Genomic DNA, 25,291 nt, shown 5'->3' on the forward strand with positions numbered 1-25,291 from the left:
TGTACTCAACAGACTGTCAGAAAGGGGCTTCAGGTATTGTTTTGGACGTTGCACTGAATGCTGGAATCATTGTATTAGATCCAAGGGAAATTAGTTTGAGAGTCTTTAATGGAATTTGAATAAAGGTGATCAGTATTTTCCACTAAATAAATAATTATGGTCTTTTTTTGCACACCCTCATATTATGTGTCACCTCAACCACTTTATTTTTACGGTCAAGTTTTTTGGGTTTTCTTTAATTGTGGAATTAGTGTATGTAGCCACTGCTTTCATCTGCTTGTCTGTTTTCTTAATTCATTCTGTCCTTTTAATAATATATGAAACGTTATCTCATTGTCCATTTCAAGAATAAGAGTCAGTTGTTCATGGAGATCAATGTTAAGCACATCTGCTAATCTTCTTTGACATTATATTTAGTATGATGATTTGTCCTCTGTTATCAGCCATTTTTGTATTTGATACTTATTTTTTATTTTACTGTTTCAGGCTTGCATTTCCCAAGGAGGCTCTTGTGAAACAGTGTTGGATGGCTACTATGTAGAAAGTGCAGTATGTGTAGTGATAGGTTTCCTTTGGCTACTGTGGGGCAAGAAAAGGGTTAATTATCTTCAGGCAAGAGGTGACAATGCGTGGAAAGTTGTACGAATGAGGACTAGATAACAGTTGGCTTGTGTTTAGGGAAACACTTTTGTTCTGTGACATGGCGAGTGTGTGTGTAACAAGAAATATTTTTGTATGAAAATGGAAGTATAAACATAGACATCTACATTCCATGCCTCTGTCATGCACATTTCAGATTCTTATATGAAATGTACTTCTCTTGCAGAATTGTTATTTGAAAAGAAGTTATAAACTATGTTTGATAATTTGTCGTTTTATCAAAATTATTGCATTTTATATATGTGCACTTAATACTTCCTACTCTTTTACTGTCATGACACTGTCATTTTTTAAATAATGCAGTTATATGAAAGTTTAAATTGACAATGAAATGCTGCTTAAGGCTGCTATAACAGCTTGTAGCAAAATGTTGTTGTGTGGTGGTCTTCATGCCATGTTATCAACATAAGTGCACCGTTTTATTTCTGTGCAATGGTGTGGTGCTACTCAGTATTTTGTTACATGTGTTTTGTTATTTACTACTTGACTTTTGTTTCATCTTTTGTGTTGTTAAGTTTGTGTTACAGTTCGACTTATTTAAGAAATGTGCTGCAGTGCACCTCCCATCAGTGTGCCATGCATTCAAGGTGCAACTATTTTGAGCACAAATTCTGTATTGGGAAAAAAATATGTAGAAGGTTCTACGAATTTGTTGCCTGTTTTGTCAAGTAAGATTCAGGGTAACTCTGTCCAGAAAGTATTTATTATAGTACCTGGTTTCATACAAAAAATAGCAATGCTAATATTTTTTGAGTGCTTCAGCAAAATTTTATTTTGTATGTCACCATCAGTGGTGATGTGTGAATTAAACAATAAAGAAACTGTGGAATTCATGTTGTTGAAATTGTGTTACTTTTCTTTATTGTAATCATAAATTATTGAATTTTGTGCAGGAATCTGAAAATACATTTTTTTGCAATGCACATCAAATGCTGAATACATGTGGGGAAAACTCTCTTGCCACGAGTTGTGTTAATTGGTTGAAATATGATGTAGTTTGTATCAGTCAAAATGACATGTGTTCATATGTGGTTGGAAGAGAAGTACCTACCAATTCAATTACTCAATCCATAGGAGCCACCATTTAGTTAGGTTTCTATTTATTTTAAACATTGTGATGCTGCCAAACATAATGTAAGATGTCTAACAGTATGGAAATTACAAAATTAGATCCTTTACCTCATGTCAGATCAATATCTCTCATTTAACATAAGTAATAGCTTGATCAGACTGCCCTGAAACGCCTACAGAACTGTTGGGCATATTGTAGTGTGGCTGCATAAAATAATAAATTAGGGGACAGAATTGCTATCCATCACTTACATTCAGGAAGAGACTTATGTAGTACCACTGATAGACACATATAAATGTAAAAGTAAAATACTACTTGCCTTTCGGGACCAGTAGTGAGGAGAGTGGGATAAGTTGGAGAAAGTTAAGAAGGAATGGCAGGGCACCCAGGTCCCATGATGTTAGAGACGTACCTGCAGTGAGAATGAAGATCCTTTCGGGAGGACCCATATCTACTCTTCTTGGCCACTGTTGTCCTGAGTCCTTATCACCAGTTGTTCTGCAGTCATTGCACTACAGTCAACTATCCATGCTATCTGTCAGAAAGATATTCCTAGGTCCATCCCTTGTATCAGTGATTTGACCGTTTGCATCTACACAATTACTTTGGAATCCACACTTAAGTGTTTGCCGGAGAGTCCATAGAACAACTTTTAGGCTGTTTCACTACCTTTCTGGTATTGAGTAACATATGGAAAAAGTGTACATCTAAGTCTTCCTGTACATGCTGTGATTTCTCTTAATGTATAATGCTGGTCATTTCTCCTTGTAAAGGGTGAGCATTAATAAAACCAACAAACTGCAGGAACGGATTCCTGACTGGAAACGGAGGACGAAAGGCCATATGAACATTGTCTTGAAATGGACGGTGTGCATGCAATGATGACAAATCTTGCTGGAATGCAGTACAGAGCTGCATCACATCCACATCAGAAGAGATGTTTAAAGTGGCCTCCATGAGATGCAGTGCAAGCATTCACACACCACATCATGGATTGCTACACTCTTTTGCACATTCCGGTCTCTCACCAAATAGCACAAGCATTGGGAACACACTGTTGAAGAGGCTGCATATCAGGTCCTCCAAATCTGATGTACACACTGCCAGCCACCTCCTTGCTCATTTGTCTGTCTGGAAGGACCCATGATCACATAAACACGCAAAAAGGGCTTGAAATGGTGTGTGATGTGGTTGATGTCTCTGAGGGTAGTTGTTTTGGTATAGCCATGCTGCCTTTCAACTGCTTCCTTCTGCTTGGCTGTACACGAACACCATCTTGGCTTGTTCCAGACATGAATACCAGTACACTGTGTGTCAATCATGCAGCCTGCAATGCAAGGAACACATGGCACATGGTCAGAGGAACATCTGTTCATCAGCACCATCTACCACGTCAACAATGCATTTCAGGACACATGTTCTTTGTAGATCCTTTTTTTCCTCCATTTCCAGTCATCAATACGTCCCTGCAGTTTGTCAGTTTTATTAATGTTCACTCTTTATAGATGGGAGTCAGTAACACATTTTAACCTTTGTAGGAGACAGTTGATAATTGTAATTTTGTGTAAGAATCTCTCCACAGCAAAAATGTCTTGGTTTTAACGATTGCCACTGCAATTCAGATGTTTTATCTGTAATACTCTCTCCTCTATTTCATGAAAGTGCAAACTTCCCTGTTGTTGTTGTTGTGGTCTTCAGTCCTGAGACTGGTTTGATGCAGCTCTCCATGCTACTCTATCCTGTGCAAGCTTTTTCATCTCCCAGTACCTACTGCAACCTACATCCTTCTGAATCTGCTTAGTGTATTCATCTCTTGGTCTCCCTCTACGATTTTTACCCTCCACGCTGCCCTCCAATACTAATTTGGTGATCCCTTGATGCCTCAGAACATGTCCTACCAACCGATCCCTTCTTCTGGTCAAGTTGTGCCACAAACTTCTCTTCTCCCCAATCCTATTCAATACTTCCTCATTAGTTATGTGATCTACCCATCTAATCTTCAGCATTCTTCTGTAGCACCACATTTCGAAAGCTTCTATTCTCTTCTTGTCCAAACTATTTATCGTCCATGTTTCACTTCCATACATGGCTACACTCCATACGAACACTTGCAGAAATGACTTCCTGACACTTAAATCAATACTGGATGTTAACAAATTTCTCTTCTTCAGAAACGCTTTCCTTGCCATTGCCAGCCTACATTTTATATCCTCTCTACTTCGACCATCATCAGTTATTTTGCTCCCCAAATAGCAAAACTCCTTTACTACTTTAAGTGCCTCATTTCCTAATCTAATTCCCTCAGCATCACCCGACTTAATTAGACTACATTCCATTATCCTTGTTTTGCTTTTGTTGATGTTCATCTTATATCCTCCTTTCAAGACACTGTCCATTCCATTCAACTGCTCTTCCAAGTCCTTTGCTGTCTCTGACAGAATTACAATGTCATCGGCGAACCTCAAAGTTTTTATTTCTTCTCCATGAATTTTAATACCTACTCCGAATTTTTCTTTTGTTTCCTTTACTGCTTGCTCAATATACAGATTGAACAACATCGGGGAGAGGCTACAACCCTGTCTTACTCCCTTCCCAACCACTCCTTCCCTTTCATGTCCCTCGACTCTTATAACTGCCATCTGGTTTCTGTACAAATTGTAAATAGCCTTTCGCTCCCTGTATTTTACCCCTGCCGCCTTTAGAATTTGAAAGAGAGTATTCCAGTCAACATTGTCAAAAGCTTTCTCTAAGTCTACAAATGCTAGAAACGTAGGTTTGCCTTTTCTTAATCTTTCTTCTAAGATAAGTCGTAAGGTCAGTATTGCCTCACGTGTTCCAGTGTTTCTACGGAATCCAAACTGATCTTCCCCGAGGTTGGCTTCTACTAGTTTTTCCATTCGTCTGTAAAGAATTCGTGTTAGTATTTTGCAGCTGTGACTTATTAAGCTGATAGTTCGGTAATTTTCACATCTGTCAACACCTGCTTTCTTTGGGATTGGAATTATTATATTCTTCTTGAAGTCTGAGGGTATTTCGCCTGTCTCATACATCTTCCTCACCAGATGGTAGAGTTTTGTCAGGACTGGCTCTCCCACGGCCGTCAGTAGTTCCAATGGAATATTGTCTACTCCTGGGGCTTTGTTTCGACTCAGGTCTTTCAGTGCTCTGTCAAACTCTTCACGCAGTATCATATCTCCCATTTCATCTTCATCTACATCCTCTTCCATTTCCATAATATTGTCCTCAAGTACATCGCCCTTGTATAGACCCTCTATATACTCCTTCCACCTTTCTGCTTTCCCTTCTTTGCTTAGAACTGGGTTTCCATCTGAGCTCTTGATATTCATACAAGTCGTTCTCTTATCTCCAAAGGTCTCTTTAATTTTCCTGTAGGCGGTATCCATCTTACCCCTAGTGAGATAGGCCTCTACATCCTTACATTTGTCCTCTAGCCATCCCTGCTTAGCCATTTTGCACTTCCTGTTGATCTCATTTTTGAGACGTTTGTATTCCTTTTTGCCTGTTTCACTTACTACATTTTTATATTTTCTCCTTTCATCAATTAAATTCAATATTTCTTCTGTTACCCAAGGATTCCTACTAGCCCTCGTCTTTTTACCTACTTGATCCTCTGCTGCCTTCACTACTTCATCCCTCAAAGCTACCCATTCTTCTTCTACTGTATTTATTTCCCCCATTCCTCTCAATTGCTCCCTTATGCTCTCCCTGAATCTCTGTACAACCTCTGGTTCTTTTAGTTTATCCAGGTCCCATCTCCTTAAATTCCCACCCTTCTGCAGTTTCTTCAGTTTTAATCTACAGGTCATAACCAATAGATTGTGGTCAGAGTCCACATCTGCCCCTGGAAATGTCTTACAATTTAAAACCTGGTTCCTAAATCTCTGTCTTACCATTATATAATCTATCTGATAACTTTTAGTATCTCCAGGGTTCTTCCATGTATACAACCTTCTTTCATGATTCTTAAACCAAGTGTTAGTTATGATTATGTTGTGCTCTGTGCAAAATTCTACCAGGCGGCTTCCTCTTTCATTTCTGTCCCCCAATCCATATTCACCTACTATGTTTCCTTCTCTCCCTTTTCCTACACTCGAATTCCAGTCACCCATGACTATTAAATTTTCGTCTTCCCTGTCTTTCATGAATTTTTTCATTATCCCCCATCAATCCTGTTTCATGCGCATCCCACATCGTGCAGCTATACTCCAGAAGAGGATTGACAAGTTTTGTGTAGGCAGTCTCTCTAGTAGATTTTTTTCGCCTTCTAAGTGTTTTGCCAATAAAATACAGTTGTTCTTAAAATCCAGAAGATGGTAATAAGCTGTGGGGTGTATACTTTCCATTTCCATCAGTGTATATCGAGTTTTGTTTACACAGTAGTCTCCTCAGTGGCACCAGAAAATTCGAACACAATAGAGACCTTAGAGCAGTGCCATACCCACCATATGAGCAAAACGTAACCTATATTATTTTGAGATTAAGATCCATGAAAACTAGGTACCAACAAAACTACAATATGAATGTAAATTTTTCAAGTCAGTCATCTGAACTATGAAGAATTCTTATGCTGAACAACAGCCCAAAATAATTGACATTGGGTAAGCATTTTGTCTCTGCTATGCATAGGTGACCAATAAATAAGTGGCTGTCACTGTAGTAATGAAGTAATATGCGAAACTGATTCAAGTAACACTAATATGGCTTAATTCATACACCTCTTAACAATAACAGAAATAATCCTCTCATGACTCCACATGTAACAAGAGAGGGGAATTGTACAGAAGGTTCAACATAAGTGATATACAGAACAACTGATGTGAGTGATTCTCATCTTTACATCATCATCTGCAGGCAGGTCCCTGGAGGAGACAGGGCTGGACCCACCGGCAACAATTACTGAGTGATGTTGGTGATCGGGATGTTGGAGGCAGCCTGACTGGAATAGCAGGCTGTGTCAATGGACCCGAGGCCAGAGATGGACCGGCACCCAGCACTGGGAAGTGTCAACTGTGGGTGCTGCACATAGAGGAGGCAGTCAATGGGATGGGGACACCGCTAGAGCAGGCCACAATGGGCTTGAGGTGGAGGGTGGCAGGATGGGCTGCGGTGACGGGCTGCACCTATGAACTGGTAGCTTCCAGGAGCGAGTGGGGGCACAACTGTTCAAACTAGTGCGCGACTAGTCAATCGGCCTTACGGACGTCACAGAGAGAGTGTCCCTGGCAGCAGACAACAGTGACCAGTATCCACTTCAGCAGGCGATCAAACCCGGACACCAACACTGGTGATGCCAGCGCAATGCGGCCATATGAACCCTACTGTGGCAGGTGGAGCGCAAATCACAGAAGCTGGAATAGTGTGCAGGGCTGCCAGCCATGCAGCATCTCAGCCAAGCTCTGCTCTCCCATAGGTGTGAAGTGATAGGTGCTCAGAAAATGGAGACGGCATCGTCCTGTGAAGAAGCCACAATAAACTTCTTCATTTGGGTTTTGAATATACGCGCCATTGCTCCATCTCGCCATTTGATTCAGAGCAGAATGGCTGAGCTGTAACGTGATGAATGCAGTGACGGGAACAAAACAATTGAAAGGTGTGAGCAATGAACAGGGGCCCATTATTGAAAACTTAGGTACAATGCAACCCCTCAATAGAAAAAACCCTCAAAAGCTTACAAATTGTGACCTCAGCTGATGTGAACGCACACCCACACATTGGACAATGTAAGAAAACAGGGTAAATGCATCCATAACCAAGAGCCATTATGAATTCAAGAAAGGCCGTACAAAATCTGCATGAATGTGTTCCCATACCTGGCATGGAGCAGGCCACAAGAACAGAGACACCCTGGGAGATGTCTGTTGTCGGCTTTACTGTGTTTAGATGTAGGTCAAAAAGGGATTTTGTAATTGTAATGACACAAGATCAGTGCCTTGCGTTGTAGGTGGTGTGCTGTCTTGTCAGACACAGAAGGGTGAGGGTTAAACAAGGAAACCAAGGATTTATGTTCAGTAATAATGTGAAGCTTGGAGCCGTGCAAAAAAGCATGAAATTTCTGCAGAGCATAGACTATGGCAACAGCCTCATTTTCCACCTGATAGAAATGCTGCTATGCCAGAGTGAGAGATTTAGAGGCGAAACCAACAGATCATTCAGAGCCGTCAGCATATCAGTGTCCTAGGGCTGCGCTGAGCCCATAGTGTGATACACCAGTCGTCAAAACTTTGTGCTTGTCTTGAGAGAACGTAGCTAAACAAGGGGCCGAGAGTAGTTTAGATTTCAACATTTGAAAAGCATGTCTCCAATCCAGGCTCCAGTAAAAAAGGTACATTCCTACATAGCAAGGCATGCAGCAGATGAGCCAATGTTATTGCCCCCAGCAGGAATTTATGACGGTAGGCCATCGTCCCTAGGAAGGCCTGAAGTTCCTTTGCAGACAAAGGGCGAGGCATAGACATTGGGGGTGCGGTCTGGCAGAGGGTAAATCCCATCCCGCAAATCCTCGAATCCCAAATAAACAATAGAGGGTTGGAGGAAAACTTGAGAGTTTGTGAGGTTACACCATAAGCCTGCGGACTGTAAGACAGAAAACAAAGTGTGCAAATTTTTCAAATGATTGGCCATGGAGAATCCGCTGACAACAGTATAATCCAGATAATTAACACAACCCAGGATATGCATAGTCATTTGCTATAAAAATCGTTGGAAACTAGCAGGGGTGCTAGCCACACCAAATGGAAGGCACAAATATTGATAGAGACCAAAAGGAGTATTCAAAACCAGAACTAGCTGAGACTCTTCATATGCAGGAATCTGCAGATATGCTTCAGACAGATCAATTTTAGAAAAGTACTGGCTACCCGATATTTTTACCAGCAGTTCTTCCTGTCATGGGAGTGGATACATATCCATGATTGACTGCATGTTGGAAGTCTTACTGAAGTCGCCACAGAGGCAAAGTACTCCTGATGCCTTCCAAACTACAACCAGCAAAGATGAACAATCACTAGCCAAAACTGGGTACACTGCCATAAGAGATTGAAGTCTGTCCAATTCTGCTTTTACTTGATCTTTCAGGGTGACAGCAATAGGACATGCACGACAAAAACAAGGTCAGGCGATAGATTTCGAAGAAATATGAGCAGAAAAATTTGTAGTATGCCCTATACTTTCGAAAAACAAGTCCGAAAACTCCTCACAATGTTTTTTCCAATTGAGAATATGCTACCTGATCAGACACAAGGTGAATTGCGTCAGTGATAGAAAGTCCAAATGCCTGAAATGTGTCGATCCCAAAAAAGTTCTTAACATCGACATCTGCTATCAACAAAAATATAATGGATAGAACCACTGATTTGTTAGAGGCAAATGTCATAAATGTCCCCAACAGCACAATGTTCTGTTTGTTATAACTGACCAGCTTCCACATGACAGGTGTCAGTAGAGGCAAGTCTAAACTAACATAGGATTGAGAATTAAATAATGTCACTGGAGCACCTGTGTCAACCTTTAGCCAGGGCACTTGGCAAAAAAAAACATAACATGTTAAACAACTTGGGAGAAGTCACAAGAATTGGGATCACCCAGTTTACATCTATGTCCCTATCCTGAGTAATCTTCGGCATACAACACACAGAGGTCATGTTGCCTTTCTTCTGGCAAGCATTACAAGTAGCCCAACACTTAGGGCATGCTGAACATTCATGCTGGACAAAACAGAAAGGCCAATACCGAAACAGAGAATGCTGACACTGGCACTGTGGCCGTCACAGCTGCTTGGGTTGGCCATAGTCTGATCAGCACTTGGCCTGGACGTTTACCTCTACCACTTTAGCTTCCTTGTGTAAGCCATGTGTTGTCCTAGTGGGCACATCTTGTGACACTGCTGCCACATCACCCCACACTTCAATTTTGTCACCTACTGCCTGAGAAACGTCAGAAGATTATGCTATTCGCAAAACTTCTGCCATCAGGTGTTTTCGCAGAGTAAAGCTTTCTGGTGCACTTCTTTGTCCAGAGCTAAACAGATAATTGTGACACACACCATGGAGTCTGCATAAGAGTCATTATGGGTATGAACTGATACTTACAGCTAAGGCTGTGAAGTTTTGTTGCCCTGGCCCTGTATGACTTGTTTGCTTTCTCATGGTATCGGCAGAATTCAACCTACACTGCTATGACAAGTGTACATTTGCGATGATAGTTGTACAACAAACTGCACACATGACCAAAAGTAAGAGCTGCCGCTTCTTGTACAGGGGCAATCCACGAGAGGAATAAGGCCTTGCTGATATCCAAGTCTGTCACACTAAAAGCCAAAAAATGCTGTCTGACCTTTTTTTTTTTTTAAAAAAAAACTTCCTAATCCTTGGCTGAATCATTATATGGAGGAAAAGTTTGTGGATAGACTGGTGGAACGGCACCCTTTCTGTTAATGGAAGCTGACAAAATGGTCACTGCTGAAGTAAGCTGTTCAGTAAGGACCAGTAACACAGTGTCCATAATGACTAAACCTGATGAAACCACACTTAAAGACTGCACATGCAGGAACTGTTCCAAACTCATTGCCAATTGTGTAGTAACAAAGTAACACACAACAACCGATCCAAGTAAAACATTATGGCTTTCGAAGGTTTCTCGGATCTCCAGCTGGGTGGTAGCGTTGATATATTGTGACGTTTTGGGACGTGTCATACTACCCATCTTCTGGTGAAGTGACGAGATTTGCAGAGAGTGGGGTATTTATACGTGCAGTCTCCCTTCTCCACTAGTCCTCGGGAGGCTGAGGTGGTCAGGCTGTGGGCGCGCGGTGGTGGGGTTAGCGGCCACCCCTGGCGGCCGTATTCTGCTCTTGGTGTGAGCATTCTGTCTGCGTCTGTGGCGCAGGATGTTGGCGCACAGGGTTTCATGCTTCACTTAGTTGGTATCCTTCTTCCCTGTTGACAAGGTTGTCGTGAATCCTTATTTCTAGGGAATATTTGATGGTATTTTTTGAGAAGCCAGATGCTTGTTATGGCACATTCGTGTTTTCGAAGTTGAAGGTGTGTTCTTCCATTATGCTGTGTTCCGCCATGGCGATTGCAAACCTCTATGTGGAGCGTTTTGAGGAAGTGTCCCTTCAAACCACTAGACAGAAACCAAAGTACTTCTTCCGCTATGTCAATGACACTTTTGTCATGTAGGGGCATGGCAGACAGGCGCTAGATGAGTCTCTTGAGCGCTTCAACAGCATCAATTTAAATATCAAATTTACATTGGAAATAGAGAAAACTGGAAGCCTCCCCTTCCTTGACATATTAATTAAGAGGAAGGCATATGGTTCAGTAGGCCATACAGTGCATAGGAAGAAGACACACACAGACCTATACCATCAGGCAACAAGCTGCCGCCATCCAGCACAAAGACAGTGCTGACCAGCCTGGTACATAGGGCAGACACCATCTGCGACAAAGACATCCTACCATCCAAGCTGCAACACTTGTGGGACGTCTTCCGCCAAAATGGCTACAGATCAACAGGGTGCCAAAAAGGAAGAAAGAAGCAATGACAACCCCAGAAGAAGAAGAAGAGGAAGAAGACAAACAGCTCACGTGCCTTCCGTATGAGTGTCTGCTCTTGGCCAAAATTTTACAACTTCTAGGCAAACTCAATATCAAAACCGCTCTCCGCCCACCACCGAAGATGAGGGAGCTCCTAGGTTCTGCCAAAGACTCGCTGAAGCTTAACATGCCAGGAATATACAGCATCCCATGTGAACGCGAAAAACAGTACATTGGACAAACACAGTGCTGTATATCTAAACGCTGAAGAGAACATATGAGATGTGTGCGACTAGGACACAGAAAAATCAGCCATAGCAGAACACAGTGTAAAGGAAGAACACACCTTCAACTTCGAAAATACGAGGGTGCTGTGTCAAGTATCTAGCTTATGGAAAAGTATCATCAAACAATCCCTAGAAATAAGGATTTATGACAACCTTGTTAACAGGGAAGAAGGGTACCAACTAAGCACAGAATGGAACCCTGTGATAGTGGCAATCCGTCAGGAGCGCACCCACCGACATCCTCCACCACAGACAGACAGAATGCCCCCACCGATTGCCGAATGCGGCTGCCGGGGGCGGGTAATACCCCCACCAACGTGCGCCTGCGATCATACCACTGCAGCCTCCCGAGGACTAGTGGAGGGGGGAGACTAAGCGTATAAATACCTTGTGAATCTCGACACTGCCAGAAGATGACATTTCCTGAAATGTCACAATATATCAATGCTGCCACCCAGCTGTAGACCTGAGAAACCTCCATCAGCTGTATACACCGGGAAAGCCTACAGTCACGTATACAAATAAGGCTTTATTCGTAAACCTGTGAACAATAATAGAAGTAAGCCTCTCGTGACTCCACGCCATCACAAGACAAAAGAATCATACAGAATGTTCAACATAAGTGGTACACAAAACAGCTGATGTGAACAATACAAACAAAACATAGTGAGGGTGAGTCAGTGCTGCTCCGCAAGTATATAGGTGCAAGTCACCAGTAGATGGCACAGTGGAGAATTGTGCCGTGTGTGTAGTCCCTACAGTGGCCTCTATGTCTGATCTGCAGTGATACAGTTGGCAGTTGATTTAAGTATACATGCACAGCACACTCACACTCACATGCACTAGTAGCAGGAGTCAGCAATCACAAGAAGTTGTATTTGCCCGTAAAATGAGCTAAAAATTTAATGTGTGCTATTGTAAAATAGGAGTATGGATTTCCAAAATACAAAGCTAAGAATCTAGTTATCATGTCAGAAATGTTGTGCTATGTAGCTGTGTTTTCAATAAATTTTATTGCATAGATGAGCACCCTCTGTGTGCTAGTAATTCTCTCTATATCTGGATGGTGAACTGAGATCAGCTACTATGTATTTTTCACATGAAGCTCATTGCACCATCCAGATAAATGTCTTAGGTTACAGTAATTCTTTCTGATTTTAGTTTTTTGTTTTCCTTTACCATTGTTCTCTTTTGGTAGAAGGTGGTAGTAAGTTTAATTGCCAATATTTTATGCCCATAATCAACCTTAAATACCATTACCCTCGTCACCAGTCATGTAGTAACCAAATAATACATGATCAGGTCAAAGTAATAGAAATATGGCTTTACTCGTAAACCAGTAAACAATAACAGAAGTAAACTTCTCATGACTCCACACATAACAAGAAGACAAAAGAATCATACAGAAGGTTCAACATAAATGATACACAGAACAACTGATGTGAGTAGTACAAACTAAAAGAACATACTGGGGATGAGTCAGTGCTGCTTCACAGTGTAGGTCACCAGTAGATGGCATATAAATGTAAATAAGACTCAATGTGCCAGCAGCTGTCAGAGGATGAGAGAAAATGAATTGAAGGAAACACATTTATCAATTTGATGTTCAGTCACTTAAAATATTTCTTGTTCAGAAAACCAGCTATTTGTGCCATTATTCAAAACGTTACTGGTACATCTTTGATGAAATTCGTAAAGGGCAATACATACCAAAAAAAGACTGAACTTCAAGGTTTATTTTTCATCTTCATTTTAGTCCTGTGATAGATTACAAATTTTATAATAATGATTGCAGAAATAGAAAAATAGTGTGAGCTCGGTTCTTAAGCAATTTCACACATAATTGGCCATTGTACATACAAAATACGGAAAATTTTGAAACATACTGGCATCCAGAGAATTTTTTTGGATCAGGGCAATGCTAGCTAGTTCCTTCCCTACTTGCTTTGTTATCAGATTGTTTCATCCTCTCCAAACAAATCTTGTAAATCCATGTTCAGTGCTGCTTCATCTCACTTGCAGAAATTTTGTCAGGGAAGTATTGTCCTCCAAGCCTGTTGCTGACAGGTGCACTAGGAACAATTTCATCAGCCAATGTTGTGCCTTTTTGGAAGAGTCCCACTCGGATTTACCTCCGTCAAATACAGAGTTATTCAATGCTTCCTTTAGAGTTTCCAAACATTCTTACTCACCCAAAAACCATGGCCTATTTGTATCAGAATTGTGGAAAATATTAAAACCTAATCTTATGCAATAATCTCACAATAATGCAAGCATACAATGGCTCTGTCAGTCATGACTGCAGCTCTTATGTTCGTTCTTGCTTCTTATGAAGTGATTCTATAAAATGACAACACAGAACAACACCTGTCAAGCCACAAGTAGTAAGACAACCATACATTGCTTTTATATGAAAGCAATCAACTTTTTGACTTGTACATTTCACACATTGTGAAACTACACAATTGGAGATATACTCAGAGGAAGTCCACCGAACACAGTTTCATGGCGACTGCAGCTGCTCACAGGCAGGGTCACCAAAGTATTACTATTCTATGGTGAGATTCATTTTAGCCACTTTTGTGCTCAGATTAAGATAATTAATTTATTAATTCATTTTATGAATTAATATGCTGTGTTTGATTAGGGAGATCCCTCTTGGATATGAAACAAGTGTAGTAAGTAGAGACAATGCAGCTGTATGTGTGTATTCTCTTCTAGTTAGCTCTGACGTTGGAAATCATCTGAAAGCTTAGGGAGTATTTCAATCTTGCTTATGTATCTATAGAGCACAGAAAGCCTCACCTATACAGCGAGTTGTTATCCCTCAGTCCTTCCATTATATATACTCCACTGAGGACTTCCCATTACTTTATGAATAAGTGAAGTATATTATTACAGATATGAAGCTGTTATAAACTGTGTACCTTCATTACACTCTACCAAACCACCATTAGTGTTAACCAAGTGTGCTGTATATCTAGAACATTAACAATCCTCAGTTTATACCTAAAACAGTTTTTTCCCCTAGTTGATGGAACTGTTACACCTGTGAGAAAAGACTCTAGTTTACCATATGTACCACTCAGCTCATTCTGTTACTGCATACATATCAATTACAAAACGATATATGCTACTAACCACTGAAAGATAACACTTGCTGTATAACGTATGACTAGAGACTTGCTTTGTAACAAGAATATATTGCAGTGTGCTAATAATGATTATCTGACACAAATATTATGTTAATAAATAGGAATGGCTACTCAGGTACATTTTAAATTAATTCTTGATTTTCCAAGAATGCTCAGTTTCCCACCTTAAGTTTCTGGAAATCTTATAAAAATACTGAATCAGACTACAGAACACCAATTTGTTCAAAAGGAAAGTAACCAGTTTTTAGAACAGTAGAATAGAAGTTTATAGTCTCATAACATGCAATTTCAAGCCATTGACTTAACATACAGGAGACTTCTCAAAACACAAGAGCTGGTTTACAATTTTCTTTTAATATCAGCAATATAATATACAGTACTGGATAATTACTTAATTAAGCAGTTAATAATTTTTCTTCAAAAGTAACAAACTTTTAAAAATTAACAGCCCTGAGTACTTGCTCTCTCCTGTTCAAATTTTCAGGTTGTCATTTATGAATTCTTCTACTGAATAGTAACATTTCTGCACTAGTTTCTCACATAAGGTTTTTTTCAGTGTTTCTAACTTGATGCTGAGCAAGTCTCTTCCTTTCACTTTGTTACAGGTTTTCATACCCAATGTGGAGTTTGAGCATAAAATTTTAAACGGTTGGTGGGTAGCATAAAATTATTTTGATTTCTGGTGTTGTAATCATGTTGAAAATGATTTGCTACAAATAAATCAGAGTTAATATATACAAGATAATCAGCTCATATATGTATAGTGAGGGAACACTTAATATACTTGGATATTTTTGAACTGAGCGACATGATTTCCTTCACCCTACATTGTACATATTTCTAATGAGGTTTTCTGAAGTTTTAGTATTCGACACATATGGTTTCAGTTATCTCAGAATACAATTCCACACCTTACTACTGACTCAAAGTAGCTGTGATATACTACTATTCTTATGCGCATACTGGTAGCATTGTACAGTATCCTCATTGCAAATCCTAGGCTGTTTAATTTATTTGCAAGATATTGTATACACTCGCACACACACACATATCCATCCACACATACAGACACAAGCACACACACACACACACACACACACACACACACACACACACACATATATATATCTGCTTGTGTCTGTATGTGTGGATGGATATGTGTGTGTGTGCGAGTGTATACCTGTCCTTTTTTCCCCCCAAGGTAAGTCTTTCCGCTCCCGGGATTGGAATTACTCCTTACCCTCTCCCTTAAAACCCACATCCTTTCGTCTTTCCCTCTCCTTCCCTCTTTCCTGATGAGGCAACTTCCCTCTTTCCTGATGAGGCAACTGTTGGTTGCGAAAGCTAGAATTTTGTGTGTATGTTTGTGTTTGTTTGTGTGTCTATCGACCTGCCAGCGCTTTCGTTCGGTAAGTCACCTCATCTTTGTTTTATATATATATATATATATATTTGCATTCCTACAAATTTTATGTTTTATGTCTTATTGTGAGATTATGTGTATCACATTTAATAGAAACAGAAATATACAATTAAGAACAACTGAATCATAAATCAGCACCTAATAGTATGTAGCAAACTTCTTTTTGCCCTATTGGAGAGATTCTCCAGAGCTGGAGCCAGGAAGTACACATCTCCCTCAATAGTGTCAGGTGACCTTTGTCCACATTTGCAGTGTTGTACAGCACTAAAGTTTAGAAGTGTGTTAAGACTACATAAAGATGGAGAAAGGTGTAAGGGAGACTATACAGATATCTGTAAAGTAAATGAAAAGAAGTATTATAAATGTCAACACTTAAAGGCTCTTGCACAAAGAACACAGTCCATCACACTTGCCAGGACATTAGTGAACCAGCAAGTGGCTTATTCAGACGCTAAGATTTCAAAACATAGTGTCTTAAATATCCTTATGACAGATACCATAGAGAATACATATGGCAGCTGATAGATCATGGCCAACTGACAGTAGCTGTTTTGTGGTGTGATCAGTTTGCCTTTTATTTATACTAGGTGTATCTAGGCATGTGTTGCTGTGGCTCAGTCTGGTTAAATGGAAAAGAAAGAAAAGAGAAGGCACATGTTTCTAATAAGTATGGGAATTGGATGTACAGTGTCCATGATTAAAGTCCCAGTTTCAAAACACTGGGAAATTGCTCAGTATGATGTTGGATTTGAACAGCATATTATTGATGCAGAATATGCACTTTGCATCCAAGATGCCCAACGTGACGGTCTCCATGAAGGATCAAGCACTGCTGGTAAAGCTCTTTTACAAGAATGGTGACTGTGTGTCAGTAGCCCTGCAGAGGTTCTGGGCACTCAAGGGTATGAAAAAAGGTATTGGTGCAATGTCTCCTAAGGATCTGGAGAAAATTGTAACAAAATTCAAAAAGACGGGTTCTTTTGAAGTGCAATGTGGCAGAGGAAGGAAACCAGTTGGTCCAGCATCTGTCAAAGTCGTTGCCACAGCATTACGCTTGGCGGTCGAGCAGTGGTGTGCAAACATGCAGTGCATGGGGAATTGCCAGAAACCTGGACATGCCTGTGAGGGTGGTGCACAAAATCCATTAAGTCTCCTATGTTGTTATCCATACAAAATCACCTATGTTCAGTAGTTGCTTCCTGTTGACCTGCCACAAGACAAACATTCGTTCTGGAATTTCTTGCTTATCAACCGATACCACTTCATACTGCAAACGTGACTGTGGTGCAGTTTGACAGCATCATTTATTGTAGGTCAGTATTTTTTAAGGAAACACGTCCTCTGGGTCCTGTTACCTATACCATGACTGGTAAACATTATGAGAGTGTTTTGCACACCAACATCATTCCAACACTTCAACAGCATGGATGTAAGGATAGAATCATCTTTGTGCAAGATGCCTTCCTCCCCACATTGAACAGCCAGTGAAGTGGTTGCTGCAGAGACATTTCAGAAATGTCATCATTGTCCTACAGCCTGGCTATCCAGATCATGTGACCTTAATCTGTGTAACTTCTGGCTGTGGGGTTATCTGAAAGATGTTGTGTTCACTGCTCAGCTAGGAACATTGAATATGCAAATTGCATAATGCATTCTGAACGGGACCCCCAAGACACTCCAATCTGTTGTGGTTTCTTGATTTCAACTTGTCGCAGGAAACAACGGACAGCATGTTGAACATGTCTTGTGCCAGTCTCATGATGATTGGAAACTGATGTCATTTGCTTTTTTGTGGTTTTTGGCCCCAGAGCAATTAAAAACCAATGCATTTTCATTTTTATGCTGTTTTTTGCCTCAGGATGATTAAAAATCAATTTATCCCATTTGACATTGTATGACCTTGCCATGGCGGATGAACATAACTAACTAACAGTGCTACAACTATTGACTGTGGAACTTGCACAGTCATGCACACTGAATGGTATGGATGGTGCACTGTGCAGTTCAAACCACAGCCATTGTACTGTGATTCATCATTCATTTTAAACTGACACCATTTACCTTAAGATGTAGCCATTGGTAAAATGTGTGTTTTTTTTCCTATCATGATCATTCAGTGCAGGAAGTGATCTATAATTTTGTAATGTAGTCTTCTTTTGAAAACCAATTTGTTTGCCAGTTACTAGTAATTACATTAACAGAGTGATCTTAGTGAATAAATTGGTTTCCAAAGGAAGAGCATTTAATTTTTTTTTTTTTCCCCCATGATGTTTTCCCATGTGTCAATAATATGCTATTCACATTTGACATCATTCTGAGCAGTGATTCTGTTTTTGCAATGTTTTGGAAATGAAGCTTTAGTTATGGACACCCTGTACATCCTAATCTCTGTTTCCCTTGTCTCTGTCCATCACCTCTTCCCCCTCTCTTTGCCCATCTCCTTCTCCTTCCCCCTCTCTCTGTACATCACCTCTTCCCCACTCTTTCTGTCCATATTCTCTTCTGTTTCCTCTCTCCAACTCCTCCTGGCCCCTCTCTCTGTCTGTATGTTCATTTACTCCCACTGCTCTGCCCACCTCCTCTTCCCTCTTGTCTATGACTTTCAGTCTCATTTATTGTTATTGCAAATTCTACTCCTAAGCTGATAAGCCATAAATACAACTTTCATGTTTTCTGTGAAAGCATATGTGAGAATGAAAACAAAACAACACATAGTTGTGTATACAATTTATGTTTAAAATATTTATAATGAGAGAAACAATTTGTCTAATGGCTTAAATGCCACACAATCACAGTTAAAACTGGCTGTGAGAAAGAAAACAAAACCACATGTTTTTACGGCAGAGCATTTTCTTTGTAACAGTTGGTTTTAATAGAAAACTTGTATACTGTTGTTTAAAAAAAACATACAGCTTATGTCTGTCTGAATGTTTAATAGAGTGCCATTTAAAATTTGGAGTAGATTGGTCAAGAACTTTTTGAGATTTTTTGTTAACAATGTTTCACTATTGTATATTTTATACATATTTATATATCACATACATTAAAAAATATATCCCTATATGCATTCAAATGTTGATTAGCATAATATGTAAAAATTTGAAATGAATCACTCAAGTACTCTTTTAAATTTTTTTGTAATGTTTTCGTTCTGTGTATTACATACATATTTATATATTAAAAATATATAGCCTATTGTCCATCTGAATTTTCATTAGAGTATCACGTAAAATTTTAAGTAAATCTGTCAAGAATTTTTTTGGACTTTTGGTAAAAATGTTTTTAATTTACAGATTACATATTTAATTACATATATTATAATTGGTACATAAAAACATGCATACTTGAAAGCAATGTTATGTCAAAATTTCAAAGCAATCTGTGAAAATTTTTTGGAGATTCAACATTTTGAACAAGTGACCATTTACATTTTTATTTATATGTCCCCTTTATTATTACATATTTATTTATGTACTATATATGTTAAAAGTAGGTGTAAACTAACACAAACATATTTGAATGTAACATTGTGTCAAAATTTTGAAGAAATTGGTGAATAATGTTTGAAGATTTAAGATTTCGACAAATGAATAATTAAATTTTTATTCATGTAGATATTTAATTTTTAATTTTATTTCAGATTTCGTCAGGTAAAGGTCCAGTATAACCGAGTATAAAATTCAGAAACACTATTCAAAGTTAAACTGTAATTACATTGTAGAGACATAGTAAACTTTTTTAAGTTAATATTTGTACACTTTGCTTTTATTCTTTGTAGCTTACTTCTTTCCTACTTCCGTTAGTGCAAAAAGAAATCTGTTGATTTAATGTGTCACTAGACTATGAAATGATGACTGCAGCTGAACTTGACTTGATTCGTGAAATTTTGTTAGTCAAAGTTGACAGCAGTTCACAGCAAAATAATCTGTGACCAACAATTAAACACTGCAGATTTCCATGTTTGTCTTGATCTGACTATGTTGTCTCAAATCAGCCACTTCATACAGTTATAGGTGAAGGTGATCATCACTTCACAGGCAGAGATGTCTCTTGATGCTGTTGCGCAACTGGCTGACTGCATCCAAGAAGCGATAGCTCTGAAACAACTGGTTAGTGCTGTGACTATGTCTGGTAGTGGTGCATTGTGACTCATCCCAACTCAGGTGTAGCTTACAATGATCTGTCTACCAAAGCTAAGCTGATGCACTGAGCGCACACATTGACACACTGATGTCGCAAGGAGGTCCTAGTCTCTACAGAGGACATAGCCATACGTGATCTAGGAGTCATTCTTTGGCTCAGTCCATATCAGATGCTGATCCACCAACTTGCTGGTACCACAGAACACATTAGCCCCTTCACCTACCCAAATCCAAATGGCAGTTGGTTGTAGGTGCCGCTGATTGCCCAACTACATCCCAGCACGTATTCATTACTGGCAGGGTATCAAGTTGGAAGTATTTAATAGATGCAGAGGCGAACATAAATAACCTTCCCAGAGTGTCACTGCACTGTTTCAGGCTGCCCGCAGCATTAGACTAGTAGGAACTGATTCTTTTTCTTCTGTGGTGTTTTTTTGCATTAATAAAACTATTCAAGCCTATTCTCTGCATGTGATTGACCACTTATTAAGTACAGACAGCACGACACCATCTAACATTTCCTTCAGTGGTGACCATGACATGATTAACTCTGAGAAGACTGGTCCTGTAATAATACTGATTACAGAATGGAACCACCTGCAGTATCACGGTTAGTCATTCACCTCCAACCATTTTGGCCACATAATCCAGTTCTCTGGTTTGCCCACGTCAAGTCCAGCTTTTGATATGGCAGAATAACAACAGATACAACTAAATTTCCATTGATAGTGAATCAGCTGGATCAACACTACACTTCCGTGATTCCGGATACGATCACAGCTCCACCAGCAGAGAATGCCTATGAAAGATTGAAAACAGAGCTTATTTGTAGAGTCACAGTGCGGCAGGAAGACTGTATGACAGGTGCTGACTCAGGAAGACATAGGTGACAGAAAACTACCACAGTATCTGTGACACTTCTTCAACAAGGGGGACATCAAAACAGTGCCTGACAATCTCTTGACACTCTATGGAGCATCTGTCTGCCGCTGCAGGTGAAGGTGATCATCGCTTCACAGGCAGAGATGTCTCTTGATGCTGTTGCGCAACTGGCTGACTGCATCCAAGAAGCGATAGCTCTGAAACAACTGGTTAGTGCTGTGACTATGTCTGGTAGTGGTGCATTGTGACTCATCCCAACTCAGGTGTAGCTTACAATGATCTGTCTACCAAAGCTAAGCTGATGCACTGAGCGCACACATTGACACACTGATGTCGCAAGGAGGTCCTAGTCTCTACAGAGGACATAGCCATACGTGATCTAGGAGTCATTCTTTGGCTCAGTCCATATCAGATGCTGATCCACCAACTTGCTGGTACCACAGAACACATTAGCCCCTTCACCTACCCAAATCCAAATGGCAGTTGGTTGTAGGTGCCGCTGATTGCCCAACTACATCCCAGCACGTATTCATTACTGGCAGGGTATCAAGTTGGAAGTATTTAATAGATGCAGAGGCGAACATAAATAACCTTCCCAGAGTGTCACTGCACTGTTTCAGGCTGCCCGCAGCATTAGACTAGTCTGTCACTAATAACTAAACAACTGCAGCATAAGACACAGGGTGCGAAGAGTTGAATTTGGGACTCTGCCATCAATTCACATGCGATTTTACTGCAGCAAATGTGGTCAAAGCAGTTACAGATACTGATGTCCTATCTCACTACCAGTTCTGCCAGACATGGCAAATGTCTGCCTAGTGGACAATAGTACTGGACTTACGGCCACTGGATATCATGATGCCAGAATGTACAACATCAAGGTCACAGAGGTTGCGGATGAGGAGTACTGCCCAATGCTTCATGTGTTCTAAACCTTAACAAGACCTCCAGGTGTTCCACAGCAAGTCTTGCATGATGCTGTGCACTACATAAAAGCCATGGATGGACCCCTGAGAAGGTTGGCTCCAGGACACTTTGCCATTGCTAATGCTGAATTCAACAATGTGTTGTGAGAAGGCATCATCCAACCGTTCAGTAGCCCATGGGCTTCTGCACTGCATTTAGTACCCAAAAGGGGAGGAGGTGATGATAGAATGCCTAACTCACAAATCATGCCTGATTACTACCCAGTGCCACTGTTAAGAGGTTATAACCACATGCTGCACAGAGACACTGCATACAGTGTTAGAGACTGCATGAAGGCATATACCCAGATTCAGAGGACATTCCTAAGACCACAATTATTATGCCATTTGGGTTTTATGAGAGCGAGTTTATGGTTTTTGGCCTACGTAATGCTGCACAAACCTGGCAGCGGCTCATCAAACTGTCTTGTGCAGGTTGACATTTTGTTTGGCCTATTTGGATAATGTGGTAATGTAGTCAATGTCCAATGTTCAACACTGCCAGCAACTGAGAGAAGTTTTTAAGCGTTTTGAAAAGTGCAGCATTGTGTTTGATGTGGTGAAATTTGTGTTTTAGACAGCTATCTAAGCTGTCTGCAATAAAAAAACTATGTAAATACATAGAAAAGCTCAATTTTTTGTGCCAGCATTTAACACCCACTGCAGAACAAAAGGCACCATTGAATGCAGCACTGGCTAGTCCCAAGGTTAAGAACAAGTCTCCTGTGCAGTGGACCAAGGAAATGAATGAAGCTTCAGAAATGACCAAAAAGAGCCTAGCGCAAGCAGCCCTGCTCATGCACCCCTAGCTTCAAGCTCCAATGGCATTAGTGGTGGACACCAGTCAGTTAGCCATTGGTGCAGTCCTCCGGCAATGGATGGACAAAGTGTGGCAGCCAGGCAGATGCGACTCCTCGACTTCCAACCCTGCTGTCACAATAAGTTGACAGAATCTACATGCACTACCTGCCCCCGGACGACATGTCCACTCCTTGGTCTGATTCAGTGAAGATATTCCATGCTTCACTTTCACCAAGGGGGCTCCTGAAGTGACTGCTACACAAGTCGACTGCTTGGTCACACACATTAGCTTCATTCTCTCCATCCAGACAAGTATGTAGAGTGACTGTACAGTGACATATGAATGGCATCAAACACCAAGTTTGTGGCTGCCACTTGGAGTGCTGTGTTAATGTTTATTACTTACTCCTTGGAGTTGTAACTCATTTACTTTCTGTTTATTTTGTTTTCTGTGTATTGACAGATCATCTACAGCAACTGATCCTTTCCCTTCTGTTCTTCACATTAATAAAACTGTTCAAACCTATTTTCAGCATGTGATTGAGCACTTATTAAGTATAGGTAGCACCACATGATCTAATATTCCTGTAAGTAACATTTGGCATGTATATCTACTACTGACTGAGACTGTGTAGTACTTAAGACATTGCCCTATTGCTCAAGAGTCAAGAGGGACAGGATTCAAATCACTACATGACAACCCAAATTTTAAGTTTTATAAACATTTCCAAAGTTGCTTCAGATCAAGAAATTTGCCAAACTGCCATGTGAACTGAGAAGATATTTTATTTTTGCTACCAGTTTTGGCAATTCAATATACCATCTTCAGGCCCCTCCATAATAAAAAAAGAGTATACATGTAGCGCATGTCAAGTTGTACCACAGCAAGCTTTACGGAAAGTGACAGATGATAATAAAGATACTTAAAAACTACAAATGCAAGTAGCAATGTTAAGATAATCCATGTGTACACACAACACAACAAAATAGAATATGTGTACATACTGGTTAGCATTGAAACTATTATAACATCACAGTGTTATAAGAGAATGCACACAGTGTGTTTGAAAAATAACTCCCTAGTTTTAATGTGCCCTAGAATCTATACAAAGTGACATACACTATTCTAGTTTGTGGTGTTTGATTCATCAACTCTCCAAGTTTGACTCCCCTGCAGTTGGCAGGTCTGCTTGACCTTGAGATGGCACAAGTGCTGGTTTTTTCCTCTGTTCCCTCAGTTCAGTCCAGCCGTGCATGCAGTGCAGTGCAGAGCAACTCTGCAACAATGTGTACTCCACAAGAGAAATTGCAGTGTGTTATTTGGCTTGTGAAAACTGAGTCAGTTATAACAGTGCAACATTATTCAGTGCTAACGTGACTCTCCCAAAGTTAAAGTCTGGTGCAGTTTGATGGGAGATCATGTCATTGGTCATTTCATTTTTGTAGAAAAAACAATAAACTGGGACATTTACTATGACATGTTGACAGGGTGCATCTTTTCCTAAATGGATGATATTGAGCTGGGAAAGGGGCTTGTGTTTTTCCAATAAGGTGGCACCCCCGCCTCATTGCAGTAACCATGTGCATGCAGCTCGTGACACTCGCTTTCCAGGAAGGTGGATAGGCAGGGCTGGCCCAATACCTTGGCCACCACAAAGCCCAGACTTAACCACTGGACTTTTTCTCTTGGGATCACATAAAAAATATTGTGTACAGTGAAAAGATCAGAGACATCAATCATTTACAGGAATGAATTGTCATGGTGGTTGGTTCAGTTACACCTGAAATTTTTGTGAATACATGGCACAAAGTGGAATATCGTCTCAACATGTGCAAGGCAACAAACGGATCCCACATTGACATCTACTAACATTAAACAAAACTTGAAAGAATTCTCTTTCATGATATGTACTCATTGATGTAAATTTTCTTTAATTTCCCCATTAAATTTATACTTAAAACTAGGGAGTTCTTTTTCAAACACCCTGTGTATAAAATTAAAGTATGCAACAGTGTGCATATCTGCAGACTAAGTACTATCACTACTGGTGAAATATTATAATTAGTTGTCATGGCAGCAAAAATGCAACTTTATGCAAAACCCAGTGGAAGATGACATATTAAGTGAATAACAAAATGCAAAAAAACACGTGAAGAATGCTAAAAAACACCTTGAAAACATACAGTAGCCACCAAATCAAAGAAAAAATACATGGCTTGGTGTCCTGTACATCACTTAACAGGTGTGCAGTACAAGAGTGGAACAAACAAGGACCTCAAATAAGGGGAGTCCTGCAAAATCTCAGCTGACAATGTCATACTGTTTCCATGGGAGTAAAAGGTATTA

General features: G+C 40.1%; 1 protein-coding gene across 2 annotated transcripts in view; it reads left to right on the plus strand.

The window, feature by feature from the left end:
- Positions 1–1,482, plus strand: part of LOC126473642 (acetyl-coenzyme A transporter 1) — a 71,113-nt gene extending 69,631 nt beyond the window's left edge. For both annotated transcript variants that reach the window (XM_050100832.1, XM_050100831.1), the window contains exon 9: positions 487–1,482. In XM_050100832.1, coding sequence (XP_049956789.1) covers positions 487–660 — 174 coding nt within the window. In that variant the 3' untranslated portion in view covers positions 661–1,482. The remainder of the gene's footprint in view (positions 1–486) is intronic.
- Positions 1,483–25,291: the final 23,809 nt, after the last annotated feature.

Source organism: Schistocerca serialis, chromosome 4, assembly GCF_023864345.2.
Source record: "Schistocerca serialis cubense isolate TAMUIC-IGC-003099 chromosome 4, iqSchSeri2.2, whole genome shotgun sequence".
Classification (NCBI taxonomy): domain Eukaryota; kingdom Metazoa; phylum Arthropoda; class Insecta; order Orthoptera; family Acrididae; genus Schistocerca; species Schistocerca serialis.